An 18,181-nucleotide genomic window follows, 5' to 3' on the forward strand; every position below is an offset into this window, starting at 1 on the left:
ACGCGCTGCGCATGCTAATGAAATATTTTAAAATCACGAGGTACTAATCCATCTCAAGATTTGTTTTCCCACCTGTGCTGTATAATACAGCTGTCTAAAGCTGCTCGTTTGGTTTCTTCACATTGCCTTTCTTTCCTAAGTGGTCCGAAGTTTTAACCACATGTTCCCGACACATTCTGTGCTCCTTGGACTTCAGGATGACTAAAGCTTTGCATTTCAAAGTCAAAACAAAAATCCTCGTTTAAAAAGTAATTCCAGTTTCACAAGAAAGGTTGATCTTTGAGAGTTCTTTTCAAGACAGGAAATTTTAGCATATAATGGATCAAGTGCCAGTGAAGTCTCTCCCTGCTCAGCCGTGCCCACATTTAATGCTGCTTCCAGATACAGTGCAAACCAGCCGTAACCCCTGGAGACAGAGGAAGGCCTGCGGGATGGAGAGCAGCTCCCACCAATGAAGGAACACTGCCTTCTCTAAACTTTTGATTCTTCTGACCCTCTCTGTGTTTAAACACCTTTTCCCAGGCAGACTATTCATTAGATGTTGGAAAAAGCGTAGCCTTATTGTCGACCTCTGCTTTTTTCCCCTGGTCTTCTTCCATCACTTCTGGCTCTGCGTCCTCCTCCAGTGCTGTCACCCTTCCCACTTCTGCTTCACCCCTGATGTTTGTGGGTCATAATCACATTCCCACTCTCAAGTCTCCGCTCCTCCAGGTCGCCTGTTTATTTCCTCTAACCCTGCGTCTTAGCCGTACCTGCCATCGTTCTCTTAACTTACGCCAGTTTGTCTCCACTGTTCTGGTAAAGAGGTGCTCGCTTCACTGAGAGCGTGGAGTGGCCTGGGGGGTCCTCAGGGCAGTGCCTGCGCCTGGCCAGCCTGGGGAGACCTGGCGTTGCTTCTGCAGAGACACAAACCTCGAGGACCAGCCAAGCGCATCTCCTCCTCCTCCGCACCTGGTCAGCTCTTACTGTTTGTCTGTTTGGACTGACCCTCTTTTCTGTCCTCTAACATCTACTGCCAACCCCCCTTTCTACCCAAGCTGAAGGCCATAGCACTCATTCATTCCTCTCTGTGGCCTTTACAGCGCTTTGCATGCAGGACTCAGTATGCTTTTACAGTTTTATTGAGATATAATTCACACATCATACAATCCACCCGTTTACAACGTACAATGTAATAGGTTTATATGTTCTCAGAATTGTGCGACCATTAGCACAATCAGCTTTCTAACATTTTCATCATTCCCTCTGATCACCCCATCCCACCCTAGCCCTGGGCAACCACTGATCCACTTTCTAACTCTGGATTTGCCTTGTCTGGACATTTCATAAAAATGGAATCGTACAGTGTGGTCTTCTGTGACTGGCTTCTTTCAGTCCAGATGATGTGTTCACGGTTCATGTTGTAGCATGTGTCAGAACTGCCTTCCTTTTCATGGGCGAATCAATCAGTACTTTTTGAATGAATGTTTTTACATTTCTATTTTTTATGTAAATTTATTTTATTTATTTATTTATTTTTGGCTGCACTGGGTCTTCACTGCTGCATGCAGGCTTTTCTCTGGTTGTGGTGAGCGGGGGCTACTCTTCGTTGTGGTGCACGGGCTTCTCGTTGTGGTGTGCGGGCTTCTCGTTGCGGTGGCTTCTCGTTGCAGAGCACGGGCTCTAGGCGTGTGGGCTCAGTAGTTGTGGCTCGTGGGCTCTATAGCACAGGCTCAGTAGTTGTGGCGCACAGGCTTAGTTGCTCCGCGGCATGTGGGATCTTCCTGGGCCAGGGCTCAAACCCGTGTCCCCTGCACTGGCAGGTGGATTCTTAACCACTGCGCCACCAGCGAAGCCCCAGTATAATTTTTAAACTTAGATCTTTAGCCAGTTTTAAATTTATGTTTACGTATGACATGAGTAGGAATCTAGCCACAACTGGGCCCAGTTTTCCTAATGCAATTCATTGATTTCAAATGCATCTTGATCATATTCTAAATCCCACTGATCTAATTTTATCAATACAATGCTCTTCTAATTAGTGTTCTTTTATACTGTTTTATAATCTGGTAGGGCAAGTCCTACATCATTTTTCTTCCTTTAAAATGCTTTCTTGGCTCTTTTTATATATTTACACTTCAGGATAAATTTTAGAATCAGTTACCAAGGTTCAAAAAGAGCCTTTGGGATTTGGTTTGGAAATGTATTTAGAGTATATTTTTAGGTGAAAACAAAATCAGCTTATAAATAATCTATATAATATCATTGCCATTTTGTTTCTAAAATTACAAGTATGTATAATAAAACAAAGTCTTAAGGAATATATGACTATATATAGAAGTGGTTATCTCCTGATGCTAATATTATAGGTAATTTTGGGGGTTGCCTTTTTTTTCTAAATTTTCTACAATGCATGTGTAATACTTTTTAAATCAGAAAAATAAAACCCTTGAAAAAATGTTGTTAAACTAAAATATATTCATTAGTAACTTCATGATTATCAACTTAACAGAACCCAAATTAGAATAAAAAATATTTCATGGGCAATAACTACATGACTTGTGAAGATTCCTGGCTCAGAATATAAACCAAAGTTGTCCAGAGAATTCCTGGGAAGGATTAAGGTAAGAAACTGAAGGAGTACAACCTCATAACCTCCTCACTTACTTCAGCTGGTGAAGAGACCTGAGAGCTGCAGCATTTTCACCGAGCAGTATTTCTGGTTTCCGGCCTGTGCAGCCGTGTTCACAAGGCCCCTTGCCTCTCTGATTTCCCCGTTTCAGAGACTCTTATTCATATGATGCAGCCAGAGCTTGAGGTACATCAAGACTTCGTGTGGTCTGAATCTGGCCCTTGCACGTCCTGGTCTTTTAGCAACATTTAGCAGAAAGAAGATTGCCAAATCTGTTCCCAGCTCTTTGCTATATTGATGTTTGAAAAAGCAGCATAGTCATTCTTGGCTCAGAGCATCTAGATTCTGTCAACAGTGTAATTGAAACTTGGGTTCTTTTTGCATTTTAATCTACATGCTCTTTTCTGGGTAATCTTATCTGTTTAATAAAAACAAGAGTAACAATAATGACAACAACATCTAACATTTCCCAAGCATTTTCTGTGTGTCTGGCATTGTACTGTACTTTATATGAATATCTCATTAAGTCATTAAAACAACCCTATAAATATTATTGCCTCTTTTTACAGATGAGGAAACTGAGGCTCCGAGGGGTCCAGGTCATACAGACTAATAATTGGCAGAGCTGGCATTGAATCCCAGGCAGCCTAACTCCAGAGCCTACGTTTTTAACTACACTTTAAACTCAAATTTTTTTAATATATATTTTAGTTTTGGCTGTGTTGGGTCTTCGTTGCTGTGTGTGGGCTTTCTCTAGTTGCGGCGAGCGGGGGCTACTCTTTGTTGCGGTGCGCGGGCTTCTCATTGTGGTGGCTTCTTCTGTTGCAGAGCGCGGGCTCTAGGTGCGTGGGCTTCAGTAATTGTGGCTCATGGGCTTCAGTGGTTGTGGCTCGCGGGCTTAGTTGCTCCGCAGCATGTGGGATGTTCCCGGACCAGGGCTCGAACCAGCGCCACCAGGGAAGCCCCTAAACTCAATTTTTAATTTACTTCCTCTCCTAAAACTGCTCTGCCTCCTGTATTTTCAGTCTTATTTGTCTGACTCTCTGTTCTCTCTCACGTAACCCTGCCTCCTGCCAGTCCTGCCTTTGGAAAATCTCCCACCCACCTGGTCCCCCCGCGTTCCTGGGCCCACCTTAGATTTAGTCCTGCTTCACTCTCCCCGGGCTCGTGACAGTAACCTCCCTCGACATGTCCCTCCTTCCACTCAGGCTGACGTGCTTTATCTTCCTAGTGTCTTCTGAGAAAATGAAGCTGATCGTGTCCCTGTGCTGTTTTAAAGGTCTCGGGCTTGCTGCTGTTGTTGTCGTCCTCGCTGTTTTAACCAGATGAAATCTGAACCCCATAGCTCTGTGTATGCTGTCTGGCCCCAGTCTGTCCCTTCAGCTTCACCTCTGTCGTTCTGCACCCAGCCCCCTACCTGATGCTTCAGCCGCAGGGAAGGCTCACTCTCCCTAGGTCTGCACCAAGCCCCAAGGTGGCTCTGCGCGTCTGCACTTGCTGTTGCTTGACCGCCTCTTCTGTCTCTGACCTCCTGGACACACTCCTGTTCGGGAACATCTCGGACCCCTCCAGGGTGAAGCGGGCATCCTCCTGTCTCCCCCGAAGCGTGTTCAGGCCTCGGTCACGGCCCTTTCCCTGCTGGGTCATAATCATCTGTGTACGGGCAGATCCGTTCATTTTTCAGCACCTAGCACATAGTAGGCCCTCAGTACATGCTGGTTCGGTGCCTCAAGGAATGTCAGAGAGAGTGTTTAAGACAATAGGGAATATACTTGTAAACAGACAGAGGACTGGCGTGTCTCTCTTTGGCTCAGTCAGCAAGGGAGTGGCACGTGGCCTGTGGGGGAAGCCTCCCTCAGGCAGGGACCAGGGTGCAAGATGAAGATCCTGCCTGGTCACGCGTGTGCCCCTCCCTCTCTTGGGCCTGTGAATGATGGTGTCGCCCCGTGGGAGGGCACTCCCGGAGTGCGAGCCCTGGGGTGGGAGCCCGGCTCTGCACGTCCCCCTCTCGGGGCCTGGGACCAGTCACCAACATTCGTTTTCAGGGAGAGACATTTGATATTTACTTTTACATTTTCCTGATGGTTAATTTTGACACAGGAAGACTTCACATAGAAACTGCCTCTTTTTTGTCACTTCTCTTTTCTTTTTTAGCTTTATTGAGCTAAAATTGACAAGACGGTAATATATTCAAGGTATACACCCTGATGGTGTGATGTACACAGACATCGTGAAGGGATTCTCCATCCTTTCGGTCGCGTTATTGACACATACGTCATCTCACGATTTCCTTTGTTTCTGTATGAGAACACTTAAGTCCTGCTCTCTCAGCGGATTTCAAGTCTGCAGCACAGTGTTATGCAGTCTAGCCATTGTGTTGTACCTTAGGCCTCAGACCTCATTCACCTCATAACTGAAAGTGTGTGCCCTTTCACCACCCGCTGCCACTTCTCACACCCCCTGCCCCTGGCAACTGCTGTTCTACTCTCTGTTTCTCTGAATTTGATTTGACATTTTTTTCCCCATGTTCCACGTATAAGTGACACCACGCAGTATGTATCTTTGTCTGTCTGGCTTATTTCACTGAGCACAATGCCCTCCAGTTTCATCCCCGTTGTTGCAAATGTCATCTCTTTATTGGTGAACAATAATTCTTAACTCAGTGCCAATAGGGTTGTTTTATTTTATCTGAATCCGTCTCTCCTTGCAGCTTCAGAACGAGTTAGAGAAGGGTGAGCGGGACAGCTCAGAGCTACAGGAGTTTGCCAATGCCATCCTGCAGCAGATAGCAGACCACTGCCCCGACATCCTGGAGCAGGTGGTCAGCGCCCTGGAAGAGTCATCGTGACCGTCTCCGTGGGGAGCGGCCAGCCCAGTAGCCCGCTTGATGAGCCCAGGAGCCGAGAAAGGAGAAGTACGAGGAGGGGGCGCTCAGACGGCTCTTGGCAGCGAACACACACTCCAGACTCTGCCCTGTCTTGGTTAATCCCGCGAGTGTGTCTCCAGCACCGTTTCTGCGTCTGTCTTCCTATCTTCCGCTGTTGTCTCTGCGCTGATTGTCCTGCTGTCCAGGGTGGGTGAGTGGCCGAGCCTCCGTGGAGAGCTGCCATCCAGCCATCAGCAGTGACACCGTGGACGCGGGCGGCTGTGCCCTGACAGAGGGACACGGGGGAGAGCCCTCCTCCCTTCTGTCCGTGGCGTGAGGACTAAGTCTGGACCCTGCAGAGCCCAGCTCACTGAGAGACGCCTTCCCTGCAGACCAGGGTGCTGCGTGTTCTAATGTCACAACAGGTGCTTTCTCGTAAAAGGGTAAAAAAGACAAAAAACAATCTCAAAAAGAGTGTTAAAAAAAGAGACGGTGGGGAGAGAGAGCAGGGACAGAGAGCCGACCGACTCTTCTCTTTCCCACCGTCCTGGTTGCTCTCCACGAGGGCCGCCTGTGCGGGACTGCAGGCGGGCTGCGCCGGGGCTCGGAGATCCTGGCCTCCGGGCCTCACTGGTCCCTGCGCTTCTCCTAGCCTCTGGCGCGAGTCCCTCTCATTGAGGACCTTTGGCTTGGTGTGTCAGATCACATCTGTCACTGACAGAGAAGAGGGCAGTGTGGTCACCCCTGCAGCTCTGCTTTTGTGGAAGGCGACCGGTCCTCGGGGTCAGGCCGGCTTCTCCCAAACCCCTCCCTCGTCAGCAGTCTAGGCCCCAAAGCATGCTTCTGCCTCGCCCCAGCGCCCGTGCTCCCTGCTCAGCGGCCCAGCCTCCCCCCTTCAGCTTTCCTCCTGGTCCAGAGCTTCTGCTTCGGATGAGTGTTTCTCATCCCACACGCGTTCCTTCCCCCTTTCTTTCATTCAGATAATCGTTATGAAGTGCCTACTGTGTGCAAGTCGCTGTCGGGCACCCATTCTGGAAGAAAGCCTCTCTGCAGGGAGGGAGGGCAGTCGAGGATTCTGTGAGACCCACCTGGTCAAGTCAGAACAGTACAAGGCATACCCTTCCCCTCCCCCATCTTAATAGAAGGTATCTTTTCCAGAAAAATCTTCCACAAATCAGCATTTCTCGTTATAATGGAATTTATGGGTCGTGGGGGGCAGAGGGCTGAGTCACTCGCCTGCAGGATCCCATCTGGTGACTCAGGATTCGGGGTTTTGTCCCCTGAGAGAGTGGACTGTTTAATGGGCTGCGCAACGGTGGATGGTGTTTTCTCTACACGTCCAGGCGCACCTTGTCGAACTCGGCCAGGTCCATGTTGCAAATCAGAAAATTGACCCCAAATTTGCAAATCCTGTGGAAGGTATTGACATCTTCCCCGAGCGTAGACAATGGCAGTCTTAAGTATCAGGCACCGAGAAGTAGACCACTTCACCCAGCTCTGTAGCCCTTTGACCACCTCTCTGGCCAGACACCCACCAGACACTCACATCCTGATAAGAGTTGCTGGGCTAGATGGGTCTGTCTTGCGTTCTCTCCTTTCTCCCCCCAAGTTCTCCGATGCTGCCTGTTAGGTCCTCACAGCCGTCAGTCCTGTATCTTCCCGCCAGCAGCCTGTGACTGTACCATTAACCTATATGGTCGCATCTCCAGCTGCCCTGACTCCCTGCCGTAAAACAAGCTCTCCCTGTGAGAAGCTGTGCAGTGCTCCTTATCGAAGGTTTAAATGGACTCTGCTCATAAATTTCTTGCTGAGATTCTTCCTGACAGCCAGGCTGGCCGGAGAGGGGGTGCAGCGGAGGTTAGACAGTAAGTGGTGGCCGTTTGTGGTCAATTACCTCAATCCCGTTTATTTATGGCATGGCCCATAAATCATGTAGGAAGCCCCCAGTATTTTAGGGCTGGAGTCTCGGAATCTCACGCTGTCCACCACAGTGCAAGACCTGCGGTAGAACGACACCCTCCCCAGGACCTCAGCAGACAGGGAGCGGGAGCAGAGGCCCCTTGCAGAGCAGCGGCGGGCCTGGCCGGCTTTCCTCCAGCTGCTCTCCCGGGTCCTGCTGACTCCACGTTACCCGTCAGATGCCATCCCTGCCACCTGCCCTGCTGCCTGCTCTCCTTCCTGTGCTTCCCCTCCAGAGCCTTATGGGATTCCTCTGGGCAAGTGCTTCTGAGAAGAACAGTTTCTGGGCAGACGCCATCTGTCTGTCTCTGAACCATAGCGGGACACTCCTCGGTGTGTCTTGTGTGGTCATCCTAGCATCTCAAATGGTTCTAGGGGCTGTTTGGTCCTGGATGAAAGTCGGCTCTGGCTAAAGTTTAAGAGTGAACAGGGACCTGCCTTTATACCACAGGCAAAGTTAACATAGTTTCTAGCATTTAGAGTGTCTTACTAAGTTTAGGTCATTCCTTGAGCCAACATTTGCTAAATGCGCAATTCCCACCACACGAGATCTGTCGTTCCGTGACCTCTTCTGATATTCGTGGTTTCACAAGTTCATGCAGCTGCTACCGAAGATCTGTAACCTTGAAAACTCACTGCAGGTTACCTGTGATGTTCACCAAACTCCTCCATCCCATTGGCAAGTCTTGTTCCCCTTAGCACCTGAAGCTCTGTACCCAGATCAAAGTCATCATGAAGGGGGAAGCAAGAGGGGGGTGGGTGGCATCCACCCTGGGGCTCAGGACAGAAGAAGGACAATGTGACCGTCTCCTCTCCCCACGTACCTCCATCCCAAGCATTCACTGAGCTCTTGATGCAGCGTCTGGATTGAGATTTGCAAGGACTTGGATACCATTTGAAATGGAAAAGATTTTAAGTGGGCTTTAACATGTGAAGAAAAGTGAATGGGAATCCCCAAATCCATCTCGGCTCTAACCTTGACCGTGTACCTTACCATCTGAAGGCTCCTCTCTTCCTGACACTTGGGCTTTAGCAATACTAGTGAAGCAGACGGGACCCGAGGCACCTCCAGTGTGGATGGCGGCAACGGGGCTCGGCCCTTTGTGTCCATAAAGGTCTGTTGGGTTTTGCGCAGGAGCCACTGGCTCACCCGCTTCTCAGAGGGAGGGGAGAAGAGGAAGTCGTCTCCAAGTTTTGGCCGATGGCTGACGGTCCGGATGGCGTTGGGATTTGCTGCTGGAGTCCTGCTGTTCCCACCCGCGCGCCCTCCTGTGGAGCCCACTGTGTAAGCACAGGCCCACGGGCGGCCTCGGGGCCTTTGAGGCAAGAGCAGGGGAGGAGGGCGTGGCCATGCAGATGTGGCCCTCGAGTGGTTTTTCCCGAGTCCCCAGGAACCCTGCGTCCCGCCCCCGCAGCTTCATCTCCCACCGCTGGGAGCCCAGGGCTTCGGGAGGAGAGGGGAGGGTGCGGGGGGCTGGGGGCGGGGTGGGGGGGGGGGGTGGGCAGCTGGACCGAGCAGACCTGGGCCCACCCGCACTGCCGGCCCCGGCTTCTTGGCAGGGACGCACCGTCAAGTGTCTTCAGAGGAATCTGGTGTTTCCCCCACGTGAACTAAGGGAACATTTGGGCAAGAAGAAAACATCCAGGGGAATCCTTCTGAACAAAATGGCTGTCTTACTCTTTTTAAGCAAAACTTTCCAAACTTTTTAGTGTCAAAACTGTAACCAAGTGTCTCCTGGTTTCTTCCAATGTGTTTGGCAAGTGCTGTGACCCTATTGTAGGTATTTCTCCTCCTGACTCTTGGGGGAGAGATGGTTTTAGGGATTGATTTGGGGGAGTGGGTTTTTGTCCCACACCCACCTCCCCTTTTGTTTCTCTGCTTGTCGGTGTTGTCTGTGTGGTTCAGAGAATTGGGGCGGTTACATTGTGTCCATTGTTGAGATTATTAAGATATTACAAAGTAGTTGTAGAACTGAAAAATTAAAGAGCTGTGTTTTAAAAACTCCCACCAATATCATGTTAATAAAGGAATTCAAGCTCTGGGACAGCCAGGCTCCTTCCGTCCCCCCGAGTTGGCTGAGATGGCAGCTGAGCCGGCCGCTGGGGAAACACGGTGGCCGTGGTCCAGGCAGGCGACCACCCAGGGAAGGAGGCAGCCGCTGAGTTAGGGGAACAGGCTCCTGGGCCCCGGTTTGGCCGTCCATCTTCAGGACCTCTGCGGGAGGTTTCCAGGTCTGTGAGCCCACACTGGCCGCAGCCCCATGTGCCGGATGCTGTGTGCTCACCTGGGCCTGGCGCTGGACCTCTTCCTGCCCACTTGGTGCTATATCATCCCGTGGCCCGTCCAAGACGGGCCGAGCCCCGGCCAGCCTGGAGCCTACGATCTGGGTGGGTGAGTCCTCCTCAGAGCCCAGTTCCTCTGGCATCGGTCCCTGGATCCTTTCCCTGAAAGCTTTTTAGACCCCAGGTCTCCCAGGCCCAGGCCGTCCGTCTGGGCCCTAGCAGTGGCCTGGCCAGGAAGGGAGGTGGCCCCTGCCGAAGCCAGCGAGCCTCCCCCGGGCTGGGGCAGCCCCCCACCCTCCCACAGCAGTATTGTCCTCCACCTCAGCACGGTGGACCCCCGGGGGCGGCCTGGGGCCTTCGAGCCCAGCGGATGTGCAGCGGGTGGACTCGGGCCTCCTGGGACGGCGCCCCCTGCTCCAGAGGGAGAGCTGCCCTTTGATGAGGCCCCAGGGCGCCGGGCACTGCCCCCCCGTAGCTTGAGTTCCTTCTGGCAACAGTAGCGGCCGAGGGGTGGGGTCTGTGGGCGCACGCACCACTGCCTTCAGCTGTGCGCCTGCCCCGCCGTGCGGCCGACGCGATCGTGACGTTACGGAGAAACTGAGTTAGAGTCGAATTTGCCTTGATAATTATTGTAAACACTTTGTTCATTTTTTTTCTTTTTTATTCACAAACTAAATCCATCAGGAAATTATAAAGTTATTTAAAAATCATGTGCTGTGTCTTTCTTTGAGCCTCATGCAGTCTGCTCATCCAAGTGGAATGTGTCCTCAGATGCTTGCACAGCGGGAGAGGCCCGCGGTCCCCATGAGGTCAGCCCCACTCGGGGTACCAGGGATGCAGGGATGCCCGGGTCAGGGGAGGGAGCAAGAGTGGACAGCACCCTGGCCCTAACGTGGAGAAGGGGGCACCCCTCTGGGTGCCCACCTGGACTCCAGCTTGGCAAGCCCCTCATTGTGTCTCACAGTCCGCACACCAAGGCCCAAGCCCCTGTCCCCGTTTCAGCTCTGACGGTTCCAGAGCTTAGAACAAGTGCCCACAGGGCGGGCGCGGCTTCAGAGGGTCTGGTTCAGGGGGTGCTGGAGCTCCCCTGGGGCGTGCGCCCATGTGTAGACTCAGAGGCGTGAGCTGCGTCAGCCGACAGAAGGTAGGTACCAGGAGTACCAGGCTGCCGAGAGCATCTGCTCAGAAAATCTCCAGCTTTGGCATTTGTCTTGGGCCTGATGCTCAGGGAGAAATTATTGTGGGCACTCTGGTGAGAGTTGGTTTTCTGCTTCGCTTGTTTCTGTGTGTCCCCCACGGCGGGGCTGGCCTGCTCTCGTGCAGGTCCTGCTGCCCCCCTACCCAGGCGTTGGCACTGGGGGCCGAGTGCCACCACCCCGTAGCCCTGCCACGCCCGGCTCTGCCCGGCCTCACCCGCTCCAGCCTGGGACGCAGCGCTGCTCCCAGGGCTGAAGACCCGCTGCTGCCCGTCCTTCCCTTGTAAAGCGGGAACAGTTTCGCTGGCAGGACGTGGATTTTGCCGCACGAAATCACCAGCACGAGCAGATGTGTCCACAGCCAGCTGTCAGGTGGCGGTGGTCGCTGTCCCAGCGTTTTCCATTCATCCTGTCTCACTACTTGTTGATGCACCCCGTGGTCACCAGCTCAGCTGCAGACAAAGGGATGCAGAGACCCCGAGGTTTAAGGAAAATACGTGAGAGGAGAAGTTTCAGTGGAGAATTCCGTCCATTAACTTGGTTTTTTCTCTGGATCCGGAGAAGATTGCGATTATTTGGAGCATCTCGGGCTGGCCCAAAGACAGGAGCTGGTTAGACCCTGGGGTGAGGGACCATTCTGAGGACGCTGGCTTGAGATCCACACGCTTTCCCAGGTGTCCGGGGGGACCCTGGACTCGCAGCCCGGAGCCTCGGCCGCCCTCGACCTCGTCTCCCAGCCTTCTCTAGGTCACAAGCCGTTACGGGGATAATGGATGATCATGTTTCACCTGTTTGAAAGCTGCTTTAAGAGTGTGAAGCATAGAATTGCTTTCTTCACATCCACGACTTGCTTTAAGATCATCCAGCCTGTGTGCTGCGGAGGCAGTGACGAGCAAGACGTGGACACGTGGAGACTGGCTGTGAGTCTGTCCAAGCCGGGCGTTGGGCACCCAGCTCTTCACACTGCTGTCTACCGTGTGTGTCTTACTAAACATTCACACCCTGCAGCTGTGCTTGCCGGGGATCCCACACGGGCCTTCCCCCAAGACCCCCGGCTCCCTCACCCACACTCGGCGGCTCCAGCATCGGGACCGTGGCCTGGGCGCCAGTTCAGGACTCGGCACATCACGTGTTTGTCTCGTGGCGCCTTCGTGGCCGTCGCGTGCGGTAGGTCCTTTTGCCCCATTTCACAGATGAGCCCAGGGCGGCCACACAGCTTTCCCAGGGCCGTACCCTCGTCCACGGTGGGGCTCTGTCTCCAGCGCTGTGCTCTCCACCCCCCTCAGTGGCCACCTCTCTGGGTGCACGGGGTCCACGGGGGCAGGTTGGGGAGGGCAGGTGGGCAGAGGAGGGCAGGCCGTGCTCTTCACAGGCCTCACGTTTGACCTTAGAAGACAGTTTTGCCAGCAGAGGGGTTCAGGGATGAGGGGGAGGCAGGAAGGGACACGGGCGAGTGGTCTGGTGTCCCCAGGGCAAGGTCACTCGCTCGGCTGGAGGGCACGGTGGGGCCCAAGGTCAGTGCCCGGAGGCCTGCGATGCCCTGGAGAGGAAGGCCTGCTAGGGAGCGTGGCACACGCACCCAAGTGCCCCCTGCAGCCACCGCGGGGAGCTGACCAGGGAAAGGCAGCTGGGTGTCCGGGCTGGGAGGGAGCGGTCCGCCAGCCCGAGGCTGTGGGACGCGCTGGGAGGAGGCTGGGGCCGGTCCTGGTTACACAGCAGGGAGTGAGGGGCCTGGGGGTTGACCCCCGTCGGTGTCCCCAGCCTCCCTCCCTGTTCTCTGGCCCGTGGCCCGTGGCCAGTCCAGGGCTCAGAGCCAGGGAGGGGCTGAGGGTGTGGGGACCCCTCCCCTGGCCGGAGGGTTTGGGGCATCGAGGACAGCGGGGGTTCAGAGGGTAGAGGGAAGCCACGCTCTCACCAGCAGGAACCGGGCGGGGGCTCCCCCAGGGGCCTGGGCCCAGAGGGACGCCCTGCCTTCCCGCCGCCATCCACGTGGCGCCTGGCACCCGCTGCCCGTCCTGGGCGTCCCCAGGCTGCCTGTGCCTGGAGGGACGTGCTCCGCGGTCCCGGGAGGGCGAGGACAGCATCCACCCATGAATTTGTTTCTCAGGATTCCCGTCGGGCTTTGGCGGGAAGCTGCGGCATCCCTGCCCAGAGCTTGGGTGGGCAGCGGGCGGCCTCCCGAGCACAACGGCAGGGCCTCCACGCCCGGCCAGCTCGAGGAGGAGGGCGGCTGGAGGGCTCGGTCAGGCTCTCCTTGGGTTGTCACCATAGTGTGGACGTCAGGATGAGCCACCTGATGCTTTAGGGGAAAAGAAAACTCGAGAAGCCACTCAGCCTTCCTGTCCGGGGGGCCATCGACAGACCGAGTCTCCAGGCTGCCCAGCCCCTCCCCACGCTTGGCCTCTGCGCGGCCTGCGGAGGTACGGGGAGCAGGACCCCCACCCTGCTGGACGGGCGGGCAACCAGGGCAAAGTAGGGCTTGGCCCGTGGGGCCCTTGGCCATGAGCGGGAAGGCCAGTGGGCCAGGAGTCGGAAGACGGGGTCCCCATCTGGTCTGTACTGCGGGTCGGGTGTGTGGCCCTGGAGAGTCCACCTGGCTTCTCTCACCTTCAGTTTCCTCTTTTTTAAAATAGAGATAAGGATGCCCACTCCCACAGATGGGGGACACGGGACCTGGAGTGGGAAGTCTCCTGCGGGGAGTCACGGGCCTCTTCACCTGCCCTGTTCCAGGTCCCCCATCCTGGCTGCAGTGCCCTCCCCCAGGGGCATCAGATGCCAACAGTCATGTTGCTTCCGCTGTAGAGGGAAAAACCCAGATGCCAACGTGCCTGCCTCATCAGCCGTGGCCGTGCTATCCTCCCATGGGGATGGGTCCTGAATGCGGACTTTGTCCGCCCAGCCTGTTAGTCACAGTGGCAAAAGGGACCTGGGAGACTGGGGCCTGATGCCGGGTCCTTGAGCCAGGACATCACGCCGTGGGGTCCAGCCCGCAGCCCCCGACATGGGCCGGAACCTGCAGGCGGTGCAGTGTCCCCATCCAAGCCCAGCTCGGGGGGCGGGGGGACACCCTGCCCCGCCACCCAGGCCTGCGGCTGGAAGGCCCCCGAGGGCAGGCGTGCGGCTGCTCCTTCCCTGGGGCCCCTGCATGCAGTGGCGCATATTGCGCTCACACTGGGACTGCTGTGCGCTCGTCGGCCTCCCACGAGCCTTGACTCCGGGACCGTCCCACAGCGGGCCCGGTTCCGGCCCGTGTCGCTGGCAGTGCACTGGCCGGGTGGCTGGCAGGAGGAGACCTCCTCGGAGGGCCGGACGTCAGAGCCAGCCTGGGGGGACCCTGTCTGCCCCCTGCCCGGTCACAATCCTGCCTCCCGGCTGGGAGGGGGCGGCTGGGACTGAGCCCGGAGCCCGGGACCCTGCTGAGGGTCTTGCCGTGGCCTCACCGTCGGCTCCCCTGGGATCGGGTCCTCTGGGGCCTTGGGACTTTCCTTTCTTTCCAGCAGCTTCCGAGCAGTCTGACGAGGCTCCTTCCTACGTCGCCGACCGCGGGGAGCAGAGACCCAGAGCCTAAGGCAGGTGTTGCTTCTTCAGAGGAGGGTCTTCGCGCCGAAGGCTCGTTTGATGTGCGGGGAAGTTGCCAGGGACTGCGGTGGCAGCCAGTCTCTCTGAAGGTTCCTCCCCTCCCCCGAGCGTGTGCATGTGGACGTGTGTGCGCGTGTGTTCGGACAGCCACACAACCGAACTGCGCGTTCACACGCACACGTACCCGCAGGCTTTGGCCCAGAGGGTCTCCCTGCCATGAAGGAAATGAGTAAACAACTTCCACATTTTTGTTCCCCTCGGAGGCTTGCAAAGAAGGTGTTAAGAGCGCAAGATTTAAATCATAAACTTTATTAAAAGCCAAACAGCCCAACGTGTAGCTGTCGCCAACTTGGACCGTGTCTGGGGCGAGGCTCCTGAGCTGATCCAGAAGGCGGCCGGGCAGGAGCGCGGGGCGGCCTGCGTGCCGGGATTCTCCCCTCCGCGCGCCCTCACGCTCCCTCCTCAGCCTCCCGGACTCAGAACCCCAGCTGTTGGCAGCCGGGCAGCTTGCTGGGCACTTTCCTGGCCCGACGCTGGGGTTCACGTCTGTGTCTCACCAGCTCTTCCGGGGGCCCCTGTGAGGTCTGCATCCAGGTTTGCGTCAGTCGCTGTGGCCGGGGGTGACTCGCGTCCCCGGGGCGACCCCCAGCCCACCAGCTCCCCCCACCACCAAAGCGCCCCAGGGATCGTGGTCGTCCTGCCGGGTGGCCCCGTGGGTTTAAGAAACGAGACTGAGAAGGGAGTTACTTGTAGAGCACATGCAGTGCTCTCGGTCGCCCGGCTGCAAGCGGAGGGCAGGAAGGGGCTGCTAATTAAGTGCCTGAGATGAGCTGGACGCCAAGCCAGCCCTGCCCACGCGGCAGACCGGGGTCCCATCTGCGTTTCAGACGGATGCAGCTCACATCAGTTCTCTCATCAGTGTACCCTCTGCGTACAAGAGCGTCGGAGCATCCCAGGTGCTCAGTAAAAACGCACTCCACGAATGGATGGGAAGGAAACAGAGCTCAGAGCAGGGTGCCGCGTACACGGGCTCACGCAGCCTGGCTGTGGCCCGCTGGGTAGACCCCCAGGCTGCCCGGCCCCCGGCCTGGCTCCACCTCTCCTGCCTTCCAGGCTCTTCCGCCTCTTCTCTGGGTATAGCTTGTGGGGCTCTTTCAAAGGCTACCGGCAAGTGATACGGTGCTTCCCTCCAAAATTAAACTGAACTAACTACCAGATGACCTGGCAGCTCCACTTCTGGGTCTATACCCCAGAGAACTGAGGGTCTTAAAGAGATGCCTGTACACGCACAGTTCATGGCAGCATATTCACAAAAGCCAAAAGGTGGAAGCAATCCAAGTGTCCATGGATGGATGAACAGATGAAACAAAGTATCCATAAGATGGAATGTTATTCAGCCTTAAAAAAAAAAAAAGAAATCCTGACACAGGATACAACATGGAGGAAACTTGAAGACATTATGCTAAGTGATTAAGCCAGACCCAAAAGGACAAATATTATGTGATTCCTCTTACGGAGTTCCCTAGAATAGGCAAATTCACAGGAACAGAAAGTAGGAGCGTGGTTGTCAGCGGCGGGAGGAGGGGGATGGGAAGTTAGCGTTGACCGGGGACAGTCTCAGTTTGGGAAGATGAAAAAGTTCTGGATGTGAACCGTGGTGATGGTCGCACAACAATGTGAATGTACTTAATGCCACTGAATTATGCACTAAAAAACGGTTAAAATGGTAATATTTATGTTATGTAAATTTTATCACAATAAAAAAAATAATTAAAAAATAAATGCAAACAGAATGTAGAATGGAGTTTTTGTTGGGGATGACATGAAACTTTTGAGCGTAGATTGTGGTGATGATGATTCAACATTGTGAATTCAGTGTCACTGCATTGTGTGCTTACCAATAGTTAAAATCATAAATGTTATATGTTTTTTATCACACACACAGAAATTTTTTTAATTTAAGGCTGCTCCACACCACATCCCTGCAGTCTTGGGCACTGCTTCGGTCACTGTTGCTCCCCTGCCTAGAATCTCTCAAGGTTCCTCTTAGCCCAGGATGAAGCCTGAGCCGGTCCGCCCGGCACCACGGCCTGTCCACTGCCCGGGCACTGCTCCTCGGCTCCCCGACACCAGCCTCCCCGGGGCCTCCCCTCTCCCTTGCTCAGCCCCGACCCCGGTTCAGGGCCAGTGTCCCTGAAACATTGGCAGTGTCCTGGCAGCTCCTTGCTGGCCCATCCCAGACGCACCCTCCCTGGAGCCCCAGGCTGTCCGGTCATTCTTTTGCCTCCCTCTGGTCTGCCCTAAAAGGACACCTGCATGCTTCCTCTGCTTCCCAAACAGGGAACAGGGCATAAGGAGGTTGAGTAAACTACCTTTTATTAGATTTGTTTGGTTTAGAGCAGAAACCCTGTGAGGAATTCACTTTATATCGGAAGTAGAGAGAAGCTGCTTTCTATTAAGGGGTTGCCCAAACTCCCCCTTATTACAGGATGCCCTGAACTACACACAGCCCCTCGCACCCTCTGAGGCCACCAGTTCTACCTTTGAACAGATTTTTATGTTAGGAAGTTCTTCCTTGTAGACTTGTGGGTGATGAGAGCTGGAAAGGATCTTAAAAACAATCCTGTCCGGTCTCTTCATTTTAAACCTCCAGAAGGAGGTCTGGAAACACTAAGCACGGCGGTCGTGGTCCCACGGCCACTTGGGGGCAGGCCCAGATCCCCACCCTGCAGGCCGGGCCCCCTCCAGCACCGCACTCGAGCCCCCTGCGCTGGGGCCCCAGCCCCACCTGAATCCCACGGCAGCTACAGCTCTTTCCCGCCGTGGCCCCAGCTCGGGGCGTGTCTTCCCCGAGGTCCGCCTGAGAGCTGGTTGACTGGAGGCCAGGCACAGGCTGAACCTGGATCCATCGCCAGCCCTTCCTACTTCAGCAAGAATCGGTCTGCGCTACCAGAAGCAGCAAAGGTCAATGCTGTTTACTCCGACCAGGCACGGGCACCCCACTGATGCCACCCATGGAGGCGGCATCTCACATTTTGTTTAATAAATAAATCCAGCGTCCAGCGGAAACAGCAGAAGACGGTTGATGCTTCCGAACTATAGCGCTCACTGGGATTCTCAAATTGCCAGCGACTGCGAAGTGTAGATGTGAACCTTGGGGATGAGATGGGGGTTCACCCACTCCCCACTGCGGAGCCAGAAACTATAGCTGCTACCTACGTTTGTACCAAATTTAATTGCTGTGTCCGACAAAAACACCAACACATACTCAACTTCACGCACGGCCTCTGAAACGGCTTGAGAAAAACCCCAAATAACTTGGAAGTAGCTTTCAAACAGAACTTCTCAACCCAACTACAAGGCTTACGGAGCAGACTTTCAAAGGAGCTATCAAGATATCTGAGAAATGAGACAACTCAAAACTCCACTTTAAAATTTTGCCTTCCTGCATGAAGAGAAGGAATGTCACAGACCGTCCCTGATACTCTGGGGTGAGTGTGGGGTGACTGTGAGTGTGAGCGGAAGGCCTGGGGCACACGCGCAACCATGGCGCCTCCCACCCCCAACAGATACCCCACCAACAAGGAAAATGAGTCTAATCTGGGATGATTTATTTTTAGTGAACCCATGTTGTGTCCTCGTATTGAATAATTTCTGTTCAAAGTGTGTCCAGAAACACTTTAATAA

At 54.6% G+C, this 18,181-nt stretch overlaps 1 protein-coding gene across 7 annotated transcripts in view; it reads left to right on the forward strand.

Annotated features, from left to right (window-relative positions):
- Positions 1 to 6,975, forward strand: part of ERC1 (ELKS/RAB6-interacting/CAST family member 1) — a 424,409-nt gene extending 417,434 nt beyond the window's left edge. For all 7 annotated transcript variants that reach the window (XM_057555932.1, XM_057555938.1, XM_057555936.1 and 4 more), the window contains one exon: positions 5,322 to 6,975. In XM_057555932.1, the coding sequence (XP_057411915.1) occupies positions 5,322 to 5,459 (138 nt within the window). In that variant the 3' untranslated portion in view covers positions 5,460 to 6,975. The remainder of the gene's footprint in view (positions 1 to 5,321) is intronic.
- Positions 6,976 to 18,181: the final 11,206 nt, after the last annotated feature.

This window comes from Balaenoptera acutorostrata, chromosome 11 (assembly GCF_949987535.1).
Source record: "Balaenoptera acutorostrata chromosome 11, mBalAcu1.1, whole genome shotgun sequence".
Lineage (NCBI taxonomy): Eukaryota > Metazoa > Chordata > Mammalia > Artiodactyla > Balaenopteridae > Balaenoptera > Balaenoptera acutorostrata.